A 20,805-nucleotide genomic window follows, 5' to 3' on the forward strand; every position below is an offset into this window, starting at 1 on the left:
CAGAATACTATATTTAAAGATTACTTTAGATCAGAGAACACTTTACATGTGATAGACAATCACATTTTTGTAAACTGTTACAAATAACACTTTAACATTATAAGGCCGTTTCTACTGATCAGAAGAAAGATGTCCAGGGTTCCTGCTCACCTGTGTGAACATGCCTTCGTCCTGCAGCACTGACGACAGGGGAACAATCTCAAAAAAATGTAATTCATAAAAAAACGTTTTCATATGGTATCACCTCTTTTGTCATATTAGAATTGCTAGTTAAATCCCAATGCTTTATAATCAACAAGACACCTGAGATTCTTACATAATTATTTAAAGCAAATCCAATAATTGTTCTTTCCTTGTGAGATGTTTGTAAGGTAGGAGTTGCATTCTCAGCATTATCAATGGGTGGTTATAGAGAAAATAAAAGTCTTTTAAAACCCATTTTCTTCCAAGTGAGAACCTCACGGCAGAGCAATAATTTGAAAAAGATCTTACAAATTAACTAGTTTTAGCAGTTTTATTCTGAGCCTCCTATGAACAAAATAATTAGAAGTTACTGTAAAGCATTTAAATATTCATCAGTGTTTAACAGCTGCTTTGTGAAAACTTTTAACTCCTTCGATTATATTCAAAAGACACATTTTTCCTTCCACAACAGTTTTTATTGGAAAGTCTGGAGGTGGAGGGGGCAATCTTGCAGCATTTTTCTTTAAACACCGGATTTAAACCAAGAGTAAAACACAAATAAAACGGTTTACAAAACAAAAAGAAGATCTGTACAAGTTCACACTTCTTAGAAAAACTCAGCCAAGCCCAGGGTTGTGATCGCAGCAGCCAAACTGAGGACCGTTCTGGAAACAACTGAACAGCTGTAAATCAGCCAGACCTGTGGAATAAAAACATGTCGATGTGCATGACGAAAGCAGTCCATCCGTAGGCTCTATCAGGCTGTTACGAGATGACTGCAGAGGTCACAGGGTTTGAAGGGTCAGAGTTCAGTGTTTGCTCTTCTTGCTCTTTTTGTGCGAGTGATGTGGTGATCGGGACGATGACCTCCAAGATTTGTGCTGTGGTGATGGTGATCGAGAGCGTTTTGACTTGCGTGGGGATCGGGATCTTGTTCTTCATGGAAGACAAAGAGTGACAGAGGATAAACTGAGTGGTAAAATCTACACACAGCTACCCTTATTATGGCAACATGACCAAGAACAACACAAAGTGACAAGCAAGTCAGTCATAATTCAAGTAGCTGTGACCACAAGCATCAGGATATTTCTAGAGTCAGCTGGCTTCTCTTTCTGTAGCGCTGTGCTGGGTAACCGCTTGTATAGACCTTATGTGCTAGAGAGACAAGTATGCAGCCATGAGGAAGTCATGGCCTAATGGTTAGAGAGTCTGACTCCTAGCCCTAAGGTTGTGGGTTCGAGTCTCAGGCCGGCAATCCCATGACTGAGGTGCCCCTTGAACAAGGCACCAAACCCCCAACTGCTCCCCGGGTGCTGCAGCATAAATGGCTGCCCACTGCTCCAGATTTGTGTTCATGGTGTGTGTGTTTGGACGGGACAAATGCAGAGCACGAATTTGGAGTATGAGTCACCATACGTGGCTTTATGTCAGTTCACACTTCGAAGTTGGTCCTCGAACTCTAGCACAGCTGTTGAATTTAATGCTCAAAGCAGATGTCAAATGTCAGTAGACTGGGAAACTATACAGTACATTCATGTACGCTGAAAAGGGGGAGCTACATATGGTCTATATTGTATGTCAATCATAACACCGTTCAAAAGTCTGAAGGCAGGAAGGTTTTAAAGAGAGCTATACTTTTATTCAGCAAGGTTTCATTAAATTGAACAAAAATGATGGAAAAGACATTACTAATGTTTGATTTTAACAAAATGTTGTTTTTAACTTTCTATTCATCAAAGAATTCTGAAAAACCACGGTTTCCACAAAAATATCAAGCAGCACAACTGTTTTCAACATTAATACATTTTGCTGAGCAAAATTATCAGTCTAATAAGCATATTATAATTATTTCTGAAGGATCACGTGACAGCAACATTTAAATATACTATAATACCATAACACTTGATTTTTCTTTTTTCAATTGAAAGTCAGTTTCAGGTCAAAATGACCTGAAGAGAGGATGTGGGATTTTAAGAAAAAATACAAATACAAATCTTACAAACCCCAAACATTTGAACTGTATTCTCTGTTCTGATTGGCTGCTAAGTGTTGTGGGATTTTAGTGAAAAGACAAATGACTTGTCGCTGAAAACTTGATGCATTGTGCTTGGTCAAGGTATTGGGAATAACTGTTTTTGAATGATAATGGGATGTAATAAACTGTGTGTGTGTGTGTGTGTGTGTGTGTGTGACATGAGTGCATACCTCTCTCTCCTCTCTTCTTTGTCTCGACTCCGTCCTCTACTCCTTTCTCTGTCCTCACTCTTTCTACTTTTTTCTTTATCCCTTGCTTTACTCCTCTCCTCCCCTTTATCTCTCCTCTCGTCTTTTTTGGACCGGTCTTTCGTTTTTTGTGAATATTTGTCTGTCTTTTCCTGGTCGTCCTTGTCAAACTCCTAAGGAAACAGTGACCAAAAGAAAAACAAAAGACATAAATAAGTGAGTTTACCGTTTACCAGAAGTGAAACATTTTCTACCAGAATTCTGTGCTTATGAGACAGCAGGCATAAATAACACACATACACTTTTGCTGATATACAGGTCAATTTAGAATATTTACCAGCCAAAAGCATGTCTTGGTGGTGACCAGTTGTTTTGTATCATTTAGCACAACTGGAATGCATACTGACCAATCAGCCACAATCTGCATATTGTGTAATTCTTTGTTGAGTTGCTGTGTATAGTACCTTCTGTAGCAGTCTGTTTCTGTAGTGTTGAACTTGCTGTTGGAGAGTCATACTGGACTTCCTCTGTCTCTTACCCGACTCCAACTCATCCTGGAAATTCATCACCTTCACCTGCAATATGCATAACCGCACTTTTATATTACCAGGCAACACAGTTAGTTTTAGTGCCATGTCTGTCTGTAAGTGTGTGGGAGAGAGAGCAAGAGTGATGACTAACCTCAAGTTCTCGGAGGCGTGTCCTTTTGCTTTCAGACAGTTCAAAGTTTTTCAGAGAACTCTTAAACTCCACCCCTTCATACCTGCTGGGGCTGTCAGCCTCATCGCTGCTCTGATCTGAGTTACCATTGTTTTCCTTCGGGCCACTGCATGCCAAAGGGAAACATTGAGGAAAGAATTTTCTATTTTTTAATATTTCCTGTTTACAATTCATGTTTATAGCTTGGATTCACCAAAAAAAAAAAAAACTTAGCCAACGTACACATGTCCACGTAAATATTATTTTTAGGTGATAGTCCTTATAAATAAAATAGTAAAAGAAAGCATGTGATTTGATGAGGCTGTTGAAATGCTCCAGTCATGTATCATGTGATAAAACTAAATCACCAGCTCATCACAGAGAACAATGAATAAAATCAACAACATCCAGCAGTCTTACCTTGAGTTCACCTCTGTGTCCGAGTCATTCTTGGCTGAAAGGATGATAAGAACAGTTTAAAGTTTACGGCAGGACGCAGCAGTTGAAAGGAATATACACAGTGTCCCTCTGAATACATACAAAAGATGTATTTTCACAACGATCACTAATACAACTCACGGAAAGATGGCAAAAATGAAATGTATTCAACCTATACTTAAAAACAGAGAAATAGATGTCATTGATATCTGTAAAAGAAGTAAATTAGCCAATTTTGTTTAAATGAAGGATTGCAGAAATAGAGTATTCTAGTACTAGATATTTCCTTCTTGACAATCTGTCCTGTTTAACTCCTTAAATCTCTCTCTCTCTCTTAAATGCCCTGGACTGTTGCTCAACTCATCTCTACAAAAGAGTCATGTATTACTACTCATGTTGTGATTGTACCTGAGGATTCGGAATCTTCCACCTTCTCCCATTTAGACAGTGCAACAGTAGGTAAAGTCTTATCTGAGCCATCATCAACTGGATCAGACAAAAACAAGCACAAAGAGGAAATATGTGTAATCAATAAAACCAATATAACAAAATCCATATTGAATGTGTTTTTTAACACTTCCACTGTGTTCAGTTTAGGAAAAAGACTACAAATAGCATTAACGTTATAATAAAAACAAGAAACTCCCTACAACCTCAATGCCCTTCTACCTACATGGCACACCATCAATATCATCTATTTGGTTTCCTAGGGGAACACCGTCTATATCGTCAACCGGGACGCCATCTATAGAGGATGGATCCCAGGTCAAAGGTGATCCATCGAGGTCATCAAGGGGTGCACCATCAATTTCCCCTCTCTCTAGAGGAATACCATCCAATGGCACCCCATCTAAATCAGGAGATTTGGGCTAGAGAACAGGTAGGTAAATTAATTTAGTACTACTTTACAGAGCATATATAATTTATAGTTTTTTTTTTATCTCTTTGCCACAGCTCACCTCTGCTCTGTCAATGACTTCCTCTCCAGGTTTAATAAGCCCCAGGAATATATTCTGCAGTTGGATCAGGAAAGAGTCTGGATAAACTGCCCAGTCTTCCCACGCACGAAAACATCCCATGACTCTTTGCTGCAGATAGAGAGAATTGAAAGAGAGAAATTTAGACGGGGAGTGTGATCAAAGATCTCTGCAGGGGAGGAGCTCAAGACAGATGACATGCTAGAACAGACTGTGCCCACCTTAAACTGCTCTGCCTGGAGCCGGGCCTGGATGTTCCGATACGCTTCACTGATGTCTCCAAATATCTGTGGCAGCTTTGTCTCAAAACTATTACACAGCAGGACAAAACAGAAAGAGAGTTCATCAGAGGCAACATCGAAGGTTTTCAATTTTTCTGCAGTGGCGACAGATCTTTTTCTGTATTGTGGCACAGGCTATCAAAAAGAAAAATTGTAGGGTGGGGACTAAATTTAGTTTTTATTGATTGAATAGAGACAGATCTGAACATGAGATTGCAGTAGATCTTATAAAAGATCATGAGATTGGAGAATTGGGAGTCATTTCACCAGATTTACCAGATTATTCAAAGTCCAAAAACATTTTTTAAATTGAACATGTATGGATGAATTCATGATAAGATCAATAAAACGCATTTAGAAAATAATTTTTTACTATATATATATATATATATATATATATATATATATATATATATATGTATATATACAATTCACGTGACGATCATGTCATTGCTGCAGGTTTAAAAAAAATTAATGGAAAACAATTTCAAAGACACAAATAAAAGTACAAATACAATCAAGAAAAACATCAAATAAAAATGTTGCACAACCCACTCACAATTTGCGGTAGTATGACGCATTTGCAACTTTGGCACATGAGTTGTAGAGGATGTCAGATATTAGGTAGAGTCTGGCAATCTGCAATATACAGGAGACAAAAGAAGAGCTATGCAACAAACTCTAGTTGTGATTTGTGAACTCCTACTTTCTACTGTAACTGTAATGGTACATGTACCTTCTTCTGCAGTGGTGTGTGTTCTATAGACAGAGCTTCAGTGATGCAGGAGACGACCTCCTCAGCAGCCTCCGCTCTCTCCAGGCAGAATAGCATGGCATCAGCGATCTCATCCCTGCGAGGAGTCAGCCCTCTTAGCAAGGCCTCCAACCTCTCTCTGTGCCTGAGACACAACAAACACAGTCAATATGTGCATACATCACAGAACCAAACATATGTGGGCACCCAAACATCACAGGTCTATGTGCATTTCATCAACGTCCTACAACATCTATTTCTGTCGGAGAGGAACACATGTTTACTCTGCCTTCAGGTGCCCTTTCTTTGGCTCTTCCTCTTGAGAAGGGAAGGAGCTCTCTTCTGGTTCCTCATCACCATGGAGATACGGGTTAAGCAGAGGTGGCTTCCACAGAGAGCCGCCCCGGAACATTCTGAAAGATGACGTTCTCCATTTATTTGGGTTCTCTCCCTGAGAGAAGAGACACAGAGAAATGTTTAACAGGTTTCATATAGATGTGAAAATTACATTTCTTTTTGAGAATAAGACTGTGTCTAGCCATGAAAGGCTGTGGATCGTTTACCTGTAGAATGGAGTAGAGTTTCCATCTGTAGTACACATGCTCCTGACTCTTATTATCAAATAAAAACCTGCAACAATAGCCGGACAGTTACATATGACATTCAAAAGTCTTAAAATATTTTACTACATATTTGCTCACCCTCATATTCTAAACCTGGATAATTGACAAAAGAGACTTTTAACAGAATGGTGACTTTGCTCTTTCCCATGCCGCAAAAGTGAATGGTGGGGGACTACACCACAAATGTAATTGGTTCTCTTAAAAGTTAAATATGTTCATAATATTTAAATTGTACAATTGAGAGAAAACATGTCTGAGCCTTAATAAAATTTGGCTTAGACTTAGGTGTTATGCAGGTTACATTCACGTTGTATGAAACAAATAGAAATGCGAACATACCACATAATGTCTCTTTTTATGAAGTAAAAATAAAGTTTTTCTGGTTAAGGAGAAGCAGGCGAGTAAATTACAGAAATGTAATTTTAAGGTGTGGAGGTGTGAAATTAAAATCCACCCTTTATCATATTGCAAATGATTAATTTGGGAATGTTTATTTTCTCATATTTATTTTCTACCAGAAATCACAATGTAACAAGTAGCAATAAATCTTCCATATTGTGATGTACAGTACTGTGTGAAAATTCTGTAAAACTGAAGGTTGAGGTCTGACATGAATTATTTACAATGTTACCAACAACATTTCTATTTCATGTTGAGCAAGCTATGAATTTTAATGGTTCCAATATTCTGTCACGAGCAGAATACAGTTCACATACCTGAAGTCAGGGTTGTTCTTTTCTCTGCTCATGATGATGGCCTCAAACATGGGTCCCTCTCTTACCACAAACTCAATCATTCTGTGTATCAAGCCCAGCAGGTTCCTATCAGCCACAAAAGAGATGGATGAGAGAATGAACAAGGGCACTCTTTTCTTTTCTCCACAACTCCATAATAATCCCTAAAGCCTTACCATGTCATTTCTATCTTTTTCTTCTTTCATTTTCACTGTCTGGCAGATTGAAACTTGTATTTTGCTCTGTATTTTCTGTCCACTCCAAATAAGATTGCTTTTCTGATGTTACCATGGCCCTATGAGACCGTTAAGGGAGTGTGTTTTAGTACAATGTTAGCTCCTATTGTTAGAAAAAGGCTACTGTGTGGTGTTCTACGTGTTTTCACAGTAGCAATCACTGCGTATAAAATTATTTACCGCAACTGTATTAACAGACTATAGAACTTGCTGATGTTGCTAAAGGTGGGTAACCTCAAGCTATGTATATTATATGTATCTGGTTCCTTGGGTACGATCTAAGATCAATGATGTCTTACAGTATCTTTCTGATGAACTAACCCAGTGGGGTCCTTAATCCTGGTCCTGGAGATCCCCCGCTCTTCACATTTTACATGTCTCCTTCATTTAACACACCTGAATCAGATCATCGGCTCCTTAGGAGCAGGTTTCATGAACTGAACCGAGTGTGTCAGATAACAAAGACATTGAAAATGTGCATAGTCTGGGGAAGGGGGGGTCCCCAGGACCAATATTATGAATTAACAGTTGTGATTAGGTGTCAGACTACAGGTGGGTGTGTATGTGTGTGTGTTTCAGTAGCAATGGTGTTTTAATAAATGGACAGAGAATGTGTACCTTTCTGTGGGGATTACCACTGTCACTACGGCCTCGGACAGAGTCTGTTCATGACGTCAAACCAAATGATGAAGATACAAAAATACAGTGAGTTTATATTTAAACAAACTGCAGAATATTCATGATTAATATCAGCAGCAGCAGTTACACCTCTGGAAACATGCTCCGCAAACAGACGAGTTCATCTCACCGCGGCTTCTTGCTCTGTCTGAGGGACATTCTGTGTATATAGAAACTTTTCTTGCTCTAAACTCTCTGGCTTCATATTTTATTCCAGCTTAAAGCTTATAAATCTAAACCAGATAAATAAATAAATCTAAAATAAAAGTCCTTATAAAGATACAATTCCCAAATTATCTGTGATGTGAAAGTACTATGTAATTTAATATTTGGGTAACAATTTTGTATTAAATCCAAATAATCTTATTTGAATTAAATATTGTATTGAATTATTGCTATAGCTTTAAGACTTGGAGGGATTGGATTTGACATGTTTGGGCATTCACTTCTGACATACTAATCAAAAAGTGATATGGAGAGACCAGCCAATTAATCTTAACAGAATCTGAAAGTGTTAAATAAACAAAGAGGTTGGTAGGAATGAAATGTCTCGTTACACAGGATGCCCCCACCCAGGCTAATGAACATTACACAACTTCAAACTGACCAATTATCCCATTGTGTTTCTGTACAGTTTTGTGGTTTCACCTGCTTTTGACTCCCATCTCGCATCAAATCAACCTACTCAAATTATTTTAAAGTGTTTCCACGACTTGACCTTTAAACATTCATCAAACAATGAAACAACCAAATTTCTCAGAGTCAGCTAAAGGTTGACTCAATCACATTTCTATAAATTGAATATACACTATTATTCAAAAGTTTGGGGTCAGTACATTTTTTTTAAAGACAAACTAATTAAGTTCAGTAAGGATGCATTAGATAATATTACAATTAAGAAGATTTCTATTTTAAATAAATTGACTTTTTGAACTTTCTATTTATTGAAGAATCCTGACTGAAAAAAATTATCAAGTTTCTGCAAATATATTAAGCATCAATTACAAATAGAAAATGTTTTTAATAGTAATAATATTTCACAATATTACTGTTATAGTGTGTTTTCGATCAAAGGAATGCAGCCTAAAAACATTTAAAAACATTAAAAAGCCATCCCCAAACTTCTGATGCGTAGAGAAAATCAACAAAACATTTGATTCAGATTCCAAAATTTGTGTCTTTATTAAATTTTAATTCTCTTTTTTTTTATTTCAACCTAAAATTAGTGATCAGTAATCATTCCTTTCATTTTCCTTCTATTTTTATTTGCTAAAGTGAACGTTTGTAGTGCTTCATGTTCTCCAAATACCTTGCCAGCAGAAAATGTTCCTTTTATAAATACCTTGACAAACCATACTCTACTACACCAGGAGGCAGTGCATGTGGTTACCTTGTAGAAGTCTTCCTGCGAGCGGCTGTGTGGTTTGGTGAAGTCATTTCTAAAGCGGTCTCTGGGTTGGGCGTTGAACGGCAGTCCAGATGGTGGAGGGGGGGCAGTGGTCTTCAGCACCCCGATGGGGGTGTACAGAGGCTGTGGAGGAATACGTACTGCCTTCCCCCAACCTAGCTTCATTTCAAAACCCATTACTGTTTTACCTGCAAAACACCAGAGCTCAAATGTCAATAGAGTCCAACTAAGTGTGTCTTTGAACAGACGGCAGTGAAATATTTCATTTACACTGGTTTGCGGATTGAGGACGCCTCACCATCCAGTGCGGCCAAAGCACGCTCTGCATCTTTCCGTGTCATAAAAGCAACAAAACCTCGGTTGGTGACTCTTGTTCTCTCTTCTTCAGTGCGAGGCCACATGATCTTCACACTGGCCAGAGGACCGTATTTCCCAAACTCCTTACAGAGCATCTCCTCTGTCATCTATTGAGACAATCAAACTTTAATAGATCAGAGTCTAAACATACTGTAATTACAAGAGTGCCATATAGTCAATGTTAAGCAGTCTGTTGGCCAGATTTTTCCATGGATTATACAGCAATCAGCAGGTCATAACACTGTGGCCTCTTCTCACCTTGGGGTTGATGCAGCCGATGTACAGGTTTGTTGTGTTTGGTACTACAGGATCATCATCAAATACTACAAACACAATATGTAAAAAGATTTTTTAGGCTTCCACTGGGTTTCCAAAGTGAAATGTTCGGTGTGAGTTTGTCAGACTTACTTGATCGTCGAGTCAGAGGTAAATCCAGATCTGGGTACACTCCTCCAGAGTCACCTTTCTTCTTTTTATATCGCTCCTCTCTTTCCTCCTGTATTCTGAATGACAGATTGAACAAAGACAGAACACTTTTTTTCGAACACATTTTCTCACTGTGAAATGGAGGGCAGTTCTTTTTTTTTCCGTATTGTTACATATGTCTGAGTGAAACAGAAAAATTATTATTATATATATATATTTGCCGAAACTCTATCCATCAGTTTTTGATTGCTGAAAATATACAAGGATGATTCCGTCACAATAAAATCAATAACATGCATTCAGAAAACAAATGAAGTGAATTTTGAGGGAAACACTGACTGTTTTAATTCCTCTTTAAAGAGCTCCAGATTACTCTTCTTCCTCTTCTCCTCCACTTTCTTTTTAACAGTCTAGAATGAAAAAACAAGAAAAGAGTTAAGACTAATTAATGTATTTTGGGATTCATCTATGCCGGTCTTCTCATCATGTTCTTTCTAACCCAGTCTAACCTCTTCAAAAGATATTAAGCTCATCTGACTACAGAAGAAGGAAGGTCACTTACAGTTTTTTTGCCTTCTGCAGGTTGAACAGGTGAGGTATTCTGAGGTGGAGAAGTGAATTTAGAGGCGGGTCTGTAGAGTTTGCTCTTCTTCACCTCTGCAGCTTCTTCCTCTGAGAGATGAACAACAACAAAAAAAATGCAATCATAACTCGCTCCTTCCTCTATTTATCATCTAACAGCTTATATTTATAGTTTACAGTATAGCAGCCCACAATTCAAATTCTAAACTGTTTCCTGCAAGCAACATAAGCATTGCACTTTTCAATAAAGTCAGCTTTAGTGCTACAGCAAATCAGTAACCAGACTGGTTTATTGTGTCAAACTACAGAGATCTGGAAACACAAGTGCTTAAACACCACACAAAGACCAGATCAGTTTTGTTACTGTAACTAAAACTAGTTGAAAAAGAGCTGAAATAAAATATTAATACTAGATAAAAAGTGCAAAGCCAATATAAAACTGAATATAATAAAGGCTAATTAAAAATATGAATATATACTATAAGAAAAGCACAAAAACTTACCTTTAGTTGCATTTACAATGCCTCCTCGTACAAATGTCTTCACTACACTTTTGTCATTAGTGTCAAAAGCAGCTATAAATTCCTCAAAGACTTCAGCAGCTTTCTCTTCCTCCTGGAAACGGTGAGACAGAGAAATGTTGTATAAGACAAGAACACAAAATAATCTTGGGCATCTCAAAGTGCTTACCTTTCTCTTCATTTCCTCTTGCTCTCTTTTTGTCAGCGTCTTCTTCACCCCCACAGATTTCCCTTTTTTGTCTGCCATGTCAACTTTCTAAAACACAGCAGAAATGTACTGCCCTTAGATCACTGCAGCAGTGTGGTTTATACGATCATGTAATCATATTTTCATGATTGGGGGACTACATATAATACATTTAAGAAGCAGCTACTCAAAAACATCTAGTCTGTGGGACAGGACCATGCATACCTGACACATATCACAAAGTACTTCACTTAATGACAAGAGCTCTGAGAATAAGAACAATCTAACACTCGTAAAAAGCCCTTTTTGCATGTCTTGATCTAGACCAAGACTGAGGACAGCAGGATGCAGGACTTTGAAGATGCAAAGCAGCTTTGAAAGATACTGTATTTACAACATCAGCCCTGTTATGTCCACATCTGACTGCACAATAAGACAGTGGTCCACATATCCTGTAAACACCTTGTTTGTATCAAATTCACAGCACGACTACATGTACTGGCTGTACAATCATGGCCAAATGTTTTGACAGTGACATACATTTGGGGTTTTGCAAAGTATACTGCTTCAGGATTTGTAGATTATTTTTCTACGTTTCTATGGTATACTGAAGAAAAAAAAAACAATTATAAGCGTATCATAAGTTATAAAGGCTTTTATTGGCACAAAAATATATTGAGTCAATATTTACAGTGTTGACCCTTGTTCTTCATAAGCCATGCAATTCACTCTGGCATGCTGGATATTAGCTTCTTATTAGTTCTCAGAGTTGATCACATTTGTGGTCTTCTGCTTGTCCACTCGTCTTTAGAGGAATGACCACAGGTTCTCTCTAGGATTGAAATCCAGGGAGTTGCCTGGCCACAGATACAAACTTTCAAAATAATGATCTTTGAGCCACTTCTTTTTCACTCTTGCTTTGTGAAATGGTGCTCCATCACGCTGGAAGATGCACGGATCATCACCAGATTGCTCATGGATCGCTGGAAGAAGTCAATCTTGCAGGATGTTTTGATTCTTTATCATTCTTTATTCATGGCAGTGTTTTTGGGCAGAATTATGAGAGCCCACTCCCTTGGTTGAAAAGCAACCCTACACATGGATGGTATCAGGATGCTTTACTGTTGGCACAACACAGAACTCATGGTAAAGTTCACCTCTTCTTCTCTGAACAATCGATTTTCGTTGTCCAAATGTCTTGGCCTCGTTGTGCGTGCAGATGCTCTCACACCAACCTGCTGCCATTCCTGAGCAAGCTCTTCACTGCTGGAGATTGCTGGACACTCTGGGATGTCCTGAAAACCTCTCTCCTTGAATTCTTGATGATACAGACAATATTCTTTGTAACAATGTCCTCGCATATGAGGCCATTCTGATGCAAAGCCCTGATGGCTGCACCGGTTTCTTTGGAGGAAACCATTTCTAACAAGAACACAATGATTGGAAAGTCTTCTTCCCACCATCAGTCTGCTCTTACAATCTATTTAGTATGATAGTGATTTCACCTGACTAGTACTCATTCACACTTTCACATGTACTGCTGATATGATTAGTCAATTAATGTATACTGGTCACTTTCTGTCAGGACCAACAACAAAAAATTTTTTTTTGGTAAATTAAGCTTTTAACAATTATTTAAAATGCATCTGATCACTCTACACAATAATCTAGAAACAATGTGAATGGACACCACAACAGCTTAAGCAGCAAACTTTGCAAAAAACACAAAATGTATGTCACTGCCAAAACTTTTGGCCACTACTGTATAAAGTTATAACGATATATTTTAATACTCATAGACCTGCTGGTGGTAATGTCTCCAGAACTATGTCTACGACTGTCTCCAAACCTAGTTAACTGCCTAGACTGCATTCGTGAGCATCAGGGGCGCCGACAGACCCCCGAAAGGGCTGTGTCTATGTGTGCAGCTCATGCTGAAACAGACCGCCTGTGTGTGTACGTTGCGTTAGGTTAGCGTGCGGGGCTAACGTCTCTGGTCCTCCTGACCTCGTTCAAACCTCAGACAGCCTTTTGCTGTCAACTGTGTTAACGCCGCTGGAGGACGCAATGAAGACATATCTGATGGTGCAACCAGTTGCACATCTGTAAACAATCTATATAGCGACTTACACAGCTCTTGCGTTGCAAAAACGAAACCGTTCGTATGTTGTTAATCCGCCATTTTGAAAATACTAGAAATGGAAATAGCGGAAAAGTGACGTCGCGTGATAAACACCAATCAGAGCTCAAAACGGCTCATTCTGCGACTGCTGCGGATTCCTCGATGCTTGAGAGGAGAGTCTCCACTCCAGTCACTTGTCCAATAGTTGTATGTTTGCCTGGCTAAATTAATAAAGCATTGATATAAAAGACCAGAATCAGAAAGGGCTTTACTGCCGAGTTTGCTTACACACAAGGTATTTTTCTTGGTGACAGAAGCTTCCAGACAGGTTGACAAGTGACAAGATACAGATAACATAAATAAAAATTAGTAAAAAAAAAAAAATATGTAAAAAAAAAAAACAATAGACAAAATACATTAAACTGTATGTACAGTGCTTTTAGACACATTATGCAAGGAAATGTGGGTAGATTGTAAGATATATTAAGTCACTAACATACATGTAATACATATTAGTATAGATAGTTGGGTATTGCACATTGGGGAGAACTTTTAACTGTTCATGACATGGATTGCCTGAGGGAAGAAACTGGATGGATGTTTTGGTGCTCAATGCTCTGTAGCATTGACCAGACAGCAACAGAGTGTGCTGGATCTGAGGGGTCCAGAATGATTTTACCATCTCTTTTACTTAATCTGGAATAGTGCAGTTCAAGTAGGGATTTGTACCAGTGATTTGCTCAGCAGTCCGGACTATACTGTGCAATCTATTATGGTCAAATTTGGTAGCTGAGCTGAACCAGACAGTTATAGAAGTGCAGAGGATGGATTCAGTGGCGGACTGTTTCAGCAGCTCCTATTTAGTGCCTAAACTCTGGAAAAATCTACCTAACATTGTTTGGGAGGTAGATACATTCTTGCAATTTAAATTTAGATTAAAGACCCATCTCTTTAACCTGGCTTACACATAACACACTAATATGCTTCTAATATCCAAATCAGTTAAAGGATTTTTATGCTGCGTTAATTAGGTAAACCGGAACCGGGAACACTGCCCATAACACTCGATGTACTTGCTACATCATTAGAAGGAATGGCATCTACGCTAATATTAGTCTGTTTCTCTCTTATTCCAAATTCACCGTAGGCACCAGATCCAGTCTGTATCCAGATCAGAGGGTCACTGCAGTCACCCGGATCCAGTTTTTTCTCCATTCTGTCACCGATGGAGTTTTGGTTCCATGCCGCTGTCGCCTTGGGCTTGTTTAGTTGGGGACACTTAATTTACAGCGATATCGTTGTCTTGATTGCAAATGATTGCACAAATACTATTTAAACTGAACTGAGATGATGACATCACTGAATTCATTGATCAACTGCCTTTAACTGTCATTTTGCATTATTGACACACTGTTTTCCTAATTAATGTTGTTCAGTTGCTTTGACGCAATCTTTTTTGTTTAAAGCGCTATATAAATAAAGGTGACTTGACTTGACTTGACTGTTGTGTCATCCGCAAAGTTCAGCAGTTTGACTTAGGGGTCTTTAAAGGTGCAGTTGTTGGTGTTCAGGGAGAAGAGCAGTGGGGAGAGCACACACCCCTGAGGAGCGCCAGTGCTGATGGTGCAGGTATTGGAAGTGCATTCACCATTTCTCACTAGCTGTTGTCTATCTGTCAGAGAGCAGATAGAGCTGGGAACAGAGAGATGGGTTAGTTTGGTCTGGAGGAGTGTTGGGATGATTTAACTGGAGCTTGTATTAAAGGGATACTCCACCCTTAAATGAAAATTTTGTCATTAATCACTTACCCCCATTTCGTTCTAAACACGTAAAAGCTCTGTTCGTCTTTGAAAACCTGGAAGCTGAGACTGTCCCATAGACTGCCAATTAAATAACATTGTCAAGGTCCATAAAAGGTAAGAAAAGTCGGTCAGAATACTCCATCTGCCATCAGATGTGCAATCTGGGTTATATGAAGCAACGGGAACACTTTTTGTAAGCTGATTAATGACAAAATTTTCATTTTGGGGTGGAGCAACCGTTTAATGACCCTTACGAAAATAAACCATGGTGTTATTGAAGCAAAAGTTTTTTTTTTTTGCATACTGATTACCAGTTTTACTACAAATACCATGGTTAAACTATGGTTAGTGTAGCAAAAACATGGTTAATTTGTGGTTACCATTGTTTAACTATAGTAACTATGGCAACAAAATGAATAGTCTTCAAGGTTAGTCATAGCAAAGTGAAGAATTTACTGTTAGCTTATATGAGGCCTTCAACCTGATGTTAATTTTGATAACATCATAGGACAAAACAACTGCTATGACATAACATCATAGAATACATCCATTGTTAACACTTGATCATGTTTGTGCTCTTATTTTCTCACTAAATTGATCAAAGTGACTAACAACATGAGAACAGTTATCATTTTTCATTAAAAATTTGTTGATCTTTTTTAATTAGATAAAAAGGAAACATCTTAAAAAGAAACATCAGGAATAATGAAACATCTGGAATACACTTTATGTGTTAAATTAGATACTGATTAAAAAAAGAAAACAGTATAGCCTGAATGCACTGTAAGTCACTTTGGATAGAAGCATCTGCTAAATGCATACATGTAAATGTGTTAATAAATAGCCAGTTTTTATATTGGAAATTGGTGAATAGCACTTAGACATGGCATAACAATGTCTCAATATCCACTAAAGTAGCCAAAGACTCCAATTTTTGTGTAAAAGCATAGATTTTATGAATTTTAGAGTAAACTATCTCTTTAAGCAGCATGTCCAAATAAACAGACCAGACAGACATCACAAGATAATTCTTCAAAAAAATTAAATCTTTGGTGTTTATTGATATGATGATATCAAATGTAAACAACTTCTGATAAATATATATATATATATATATATATATATATATATATATATATATATATATATATATATATATATTTTTTTTTTTTTACATTTTGTTTAAAGTATAGGATTCCGTTGTTATCACTGAGTTTACCTTCTAATGTCAGTACAGTATTTACACTGTATGAGGTACTTTTACATTTTTTCCCTAAAAATTATTAAAATCATATAACAATCAATAATTTACATTTTCTTTTAAAAAGGAATTTTTTTTGTGTGCATACACTGCAATAAAACCCCCTTATCCCACAGCCAGAAATGTTACAAATATTTAGTTGAATGACAACATTACAGTTAACAGTGATGAAACAAAATGGAAAAATTGTGCCAAAAATTATGCATTTTCCAGTAAACACTATTACTTCATAAAACTGTATGGTTGTAATTCTAATTACTGAAGAGTTACTGTTCGATCGGCTCCTCTTGATCCTCCCCTCCCTCTTCTCAAGCCTCTTCCTCCTCTTGCCACACCAACCCCACCTCTTCCTCTGCCTCTGCCACCCCCCATAATATTTTCTCTTCCTCTGCCACCCTCCATAATGTTTCCTCTTCCTCTGCCACCCCCCATAATGTTTCCTCTTCCTCTTCCTCTGCCACCCCCCATAATGTTTCCTCTTCCTCTTCCTCTGCCACCCCCCATGTTTCCTCTTCCTCTGCCACCCTCCATAAAGTTTCCTCTTCCTCTTCCTCTTTCACCTCCTATGTTTCCTTGTCCTCTACTTCGTCCACCCCCAACAATGTTTCCTCTTCCTCCACCTCTTCCACCTCCTCCAACAGCTCCTCTTCCTCTTCCACCACCTCTTCCCTGGCCTCGTCCTTGCCCTCTTAACCTCAGGTCAGTGAAACGGTCATTAAGGTATACGGCAGTCTACAGAACAAAATAAAAACAGAGCCTCTAAAAGCTGTAGAGTTATGTTTAATCATCCAAGATTACAAAAAAAAAAATACAATTTTGATGTCACACTGAAGGCTAATAAAATGCAATAACCCCCCCCCCCCCCATAATTGATTCCCCCACCTCACCTGGTTAGTAGTTGCTTTGTAGTTAAATTGCAGAGGAATCCCCTGAAGTGAAGAAGCACTGGCTCTAGATGATCTGCCTCTTAACACTGCCCCACCCCTCCTAGTCTGATTAGATGTCTTCCTGATGGATTGAAAAGAGCGAGAGAGAGACAAAGAAAAGATAAACGAAGAGAAATGTATAACCAGTGGATGAGAGGGAAGTGAGAAGGTTCATTTACTCACACAGCGACAGGTGCAGATTTTGCATTTGGCAGGGAAACTGTGAGCGTAGAGCCAGATGGTGCTGTTCTTCGACTTCAGTGTGTGTGTATGTGTGTGTGTGTGTGTGTATTTGTGTCAAACACAGAGAGAGAACACGAGCAAAGACTATTATTTTACACACCTCAAGATTATGTTTTGGAATAAAGAGTCATCTTCTTATGTAACTAAAACTCACTTTCTTATTGTCTGATACTTTTGTAGTTTCTCAGCCCTTTTTGTAGCGGAAAACTATAGTAACAAACAAAGGACACAGAAGTGAAGGTCTGAAATATATTAACAGGAAGGCCAATCTGTGTATATGTTTTGTATAATGTGAATGTGTTTTATATTTATTAATAAAGATTGTCCTTCTTACCCCTCTGTCTGATACAAATGGTCTTCCACCCCTTTGTCCTCTTGCTGAAAATGCACCCCTACAACAACAGCAAACAAACTATTATTTTGAACTGCAGACTGTGCTATGAAGGGATTATGGCTCTATTTCTAAAAGGTTTAATGTTATTTATAAGAAGATTTTTTTATTTTATTTCACAACCCATAATGTAATGGGTCAACAGGAACCTATTTTCTGTAGTCTGACAAAAATGAGCAACAGAGACGTCACCCAACACATCTTTTTTCCCCATTTATCATTCTGTTGTATTTTATATATTCATTTTTTTATGATTTTGAAATCATCCAGTCTCTTATCCTCACCAAGGCTGTATTCAATTGATCAAAAATACAGAAAAAATTTAATATTGTCAAATATTATTATCTAAAATAATAATATTACTGCAATTACTATTGAAAATATCAGTTTTCTATTTTAATATAGCTGCAGCTGCATGGAAATGTTTTCTATTACTTCTATCTTCTGCATCTGTGACTTTCAGTTTTATATTTATGCAGATATTATGGCTACAAATAGAATCTCTACAAAGAGACTGGGCTATAAATTGGAAGACTATTTCCCTTGAAAACCAGTTCTCATGAGTCCCTGTGTCCAACTTCACTACTTCTGTTGATTATTACTAGTATTATAGCATATTTTAAAAAAGACGGTAGAACCTGCTCAGTCCGCCTCCTCTTCCTCTACCTCTTCCACGTCCTCTGAATGTGCCCCTCGATGTGAATGTGGTCTGATCAGACTGTTCACTAGTCTATGATGAACAGTAGAAACATTGTTGAAAAATAAAAATCTCATTATGCAAAGTGTTAAATTAAGAATGAAATTAAAAAGTAATCTGTGCTTCAATTACTTAACCTTATTTCAGAACCAGAAACAAAACAATGATTGATACCGTGGAAGCGGCATTTAGTGAATCCCTTCTCGACATCATGCCCCTTTCGGATCCTCTTTGTCTTCTTAAACCTCTCACCCTGCCAGGCCCTGTGAGACAAACCTCTATGAGGAACTCAAGTCTTTATGAAGCATTTTTACCTTTTAAAACAGATCAGGAAGAAGTCATAAGCCAAAAAGTCCAAATGTATCAGCTGTATAAATGCAGGAGATAAGAGAGGGTTAAGTATCAAATGCTTGCCTTGGTACTGCTGCGCTCCTCGTCGGAGTCCTCTCTGCTGCGGTGGAACCTGGTCGAGTTTCTTCAAGACGTTGTTCCTGTTAACAGCACGTTTAGTTTTAGCTCTGTTGGCAGCTCTGTTTGCCTTCTGTTCCTTCTTATTCAGCTTTATAATGTCGTCTGTGAAAACATAAGGAACAAAGTTTTATACCTCTGGTTTATTTTAAAATGGCCAATAAAAGAGCAATCATTCATTTTAACGATTAATGATATGATTGATATATTAGATAATATTTGGATATACTTGTTCGAGTAAATAGGGAAAGGGAAAGGCTAAATAGGGAAAGGCTTCAATAGTCATTTGCAGCATATTAAGGCTCCTTATGCCATAAATGTATTTTGTTTATCTGATGGGTGGGTGGGTTTTCTGTTCAGAACCCCCCTCAATATACCAGATATGCATGACAAACTGACAAAACAACCACAACAACAACAACAAAAATACATGAAAAGTATCAACCTTTTTTTTTTTTTTTTTTTACATTTGTTGACTTAACAATGAAGGTCTGTGTTATTAATGTGGCTGGATGACTGCTGCTAGTCACAATGTGGCTACAGTACAGATGGATGAAGGTTTTATTATACTTTAACTGTTGCTTCATTTTTTTCCCCCATTCACAGTCATATATTATTTCAGTCATTTATTATAATGCTAAACTCAAGGTAAATGGTGTGTGTGCACGAGCAGGTCGGTCGACAGCTGTTGGATGTATGTGACAGCTGACCGCTGTTTCTCTACACGTCAACACAGAAGCGAAACCGACAGTTCCTGCCAACTCATCCAAATCTCAATGACTTTAAGTTGATGTCTCCCCTCGCAATTACTAACCTAATGACAAGTCGATTTTGTCCGAGCTTGAAGCGTGAGGCTCCTGCATTTGCTCTGTACTCTCCATTTGAATATCATTCTCCCCCATTTCGTCTTCCAACGTCTTTACGCACGCAGAGTTTCAGAAGCGTCGTGTCTCGAAAACACCCAAGTATTTACACTCGATAACTTCCAAAGGTATGTCAAAGCAGAAACGCTAATGACGAGACGAACTATGAAACTTTTTTTAATTGACTCGGTTTCAAGGCTCCTTCTTGGTGTTCATTTGTGTCGATAAAGTGAGTGGTGAGTCCTAGCAGCGTGACCGAGCCCAGCAGCGCTAGGAATCTGAAGACCAAACCAATGTGACAAGAGCCCCAAAATAGCGCTGTGTGTGTGTCTGATCCTGTAGGCTGGTCATTACAAACATAGCCAGCGGCAGGAATTCAATTCTTCACTGTTCCTCCCTCATTTATTCTGTTTATCATAATCACAAAACATGTTTTATTCTTCAGTTACTACAGTTATTAAAAATTTCATTTCTCACCACAAATGTTCCAATTTAACCCTCAATCATCATTCGGGACAAATTTGGGCAAAATCTTTTTTTTTTTTTTTCAAATGGTTTCCTGAGCGGTTCTTTACGTAAGTTTTGTAAGTTTGCAACCTGTACACACACAAAAAGAGGACTCGATTCAACAAAGTTAAGTGGTTGAAAAAAAAAAAACCTCCTTAATTTGTCATAAAAAATGAATGGTGAATACTTGAAAGAATTATTATTATTATTGTTTGTCC

General features: G+C 38.0%; 2 protein-coding genes across 3 annotated transcripts; both read right to left on the reverse strand.

The window, feature by feature from the left end:
* Positions 1-637: 637 nt before the first annotated feature.
* Positions 638-13,541, reverse strand: LOC127957436 (U2 snRNP-associated SURP motif-containing protein). 2 transcript variants are annotated; one of them, XM_052555971.1, is made up of 24 exons: positions 13,438-13,541; positions 11,290-11,376; positions 11,103-11,214; positions 10,580-10,689; positions 10,357-10,427; positions 10,000-10,094; positions 9,850-9,914; positions 9,533-9,698; positions 9,217-9,422; positions 7,767-7,810; positions 6,895-6,999; positions 6,119-6,185; positions 5,840-6,006; positions 5,538-5,700; positions 5,361-5,440; positions 4,742-4,829; positions 4,503-4,631; positions 4,217-4,412; positions 3,952-4,029; positions 3,526-3,559; positions 3,088-3,232; positions 2,871-2,981; positions 2,389-2,579; positions 638-1,119 (listed from the first exon to the last, which is right to left on the reverse strand). In XM_052555971.1, the coding sequence occupies exons 2-24, from the start codon at positions 11,365-11,367 to the stop codon at positions 993-995; spliced, it is 2,628 nt and encodes an 875-aa protein (XP_052411931.1). In that variant the 5' UTR covers positions 11,368-11,376; positions 13,438-13,541; the 3' UTR covers positions 638-992. The 2 variants fall into 2 exon arrangements, with proteins under 2 accessions (XP_052411931.1, XP_052411930.1); XM_052555970.1 differs by lacking the exon at positions 13,438-13,541 and adding an exon at positions 11,533-11,556.
* Positions 13,542-16,388: 2,847 nt separating this feature from the next.
* LOC127957139 (spidroin-1) lies at positions 16,389-20,431 on the reverse strand. Its single transcript, XM_052555533.1, has 9 exons — positions 20,032-20,431; positions 19,164-19,322; positions 18,924-19,012; positions 18,691-18,782; positions 17,996-18,053; positions 17,816-17,868; positions 17,602-17,673; positions 17,380-17,500; positions 16,389-17,224 (listed from the first exon to the last, which is right to left on the reverse strand). Exons 1-9 carry the CDS (start codon positions 20,117-20,119, stop codon positions 16,748-16,750), a joined length of 1,209 nt encoding a protein of 402 aa, XP_052411493.1. The 5' UTR covers positions 20,120-20,431; the 3' UTR covers positions 16,389-16,747.
* Positions 20,432-20,805: the final 374 nt, after the last annotated feature.

Source organism: Carassius gibelio, chromosome B5, assembly GCF_023724105.1.
Source record: "Carassius gibelio isolate Cgi1373 ecotype wild population from Czech Republic chromosome B5, carGib1.2-hapl.c, whole genome shotgun sequence".
Classification (NCBI taxonomy): Eukaryota; Metazoa; Chordata; class Actinopteri; order Cypriniformes; family Cyprinidae; genus Carassius; species Carassius gibelio.

What these genes read in the sequence shown, in the direction of transcription:
- LOC127957436 (XM_052555970.1), bottom strand. An exon ending in CATTGTAAATGCAACTAAAG is followed by an intron (nt 10,690 to 11,102) that starts GTAAGTTTTTGT and finishes TTCATCTCTCAG; the next exon opens with AGGAAGAAGCTGCAGAGGTG. An exon ending in CACGCCTCCGAGAACTTGAG is followed by an intron (nt 2,982 to 3,087) that starts GTTAGTCATCAC and finishes TGCATATTGCAG; the next exon opens with GTGAAGGTGATGAATTTCCA.
- LOC127957139 (XM_052555533.1), bottom strand. Translation starts at nt 20,119, where the DNA reads ATGGGGGAGAATGATATTCAAATGGAGAGTACAGAGCAAATGCAGGAG. An exon ending in CACTAAATGCCGCTTCCACG is followed by an intron (nt 18,783 to 18,923) that starts GTATCAATCATT and finishes TGTTCATCATAG; the next exon opens with ACTAGTGAACAGTCTGATCA. An exon ending in AAATCTGCACCTGTCGCTGT is followed by an intron (nt 17,501 to 17,601) that starts GTGAGTAAATGA and finishes TCAATCCATCAG; the next exon opens with GAAGACATCTAATCAGACTA.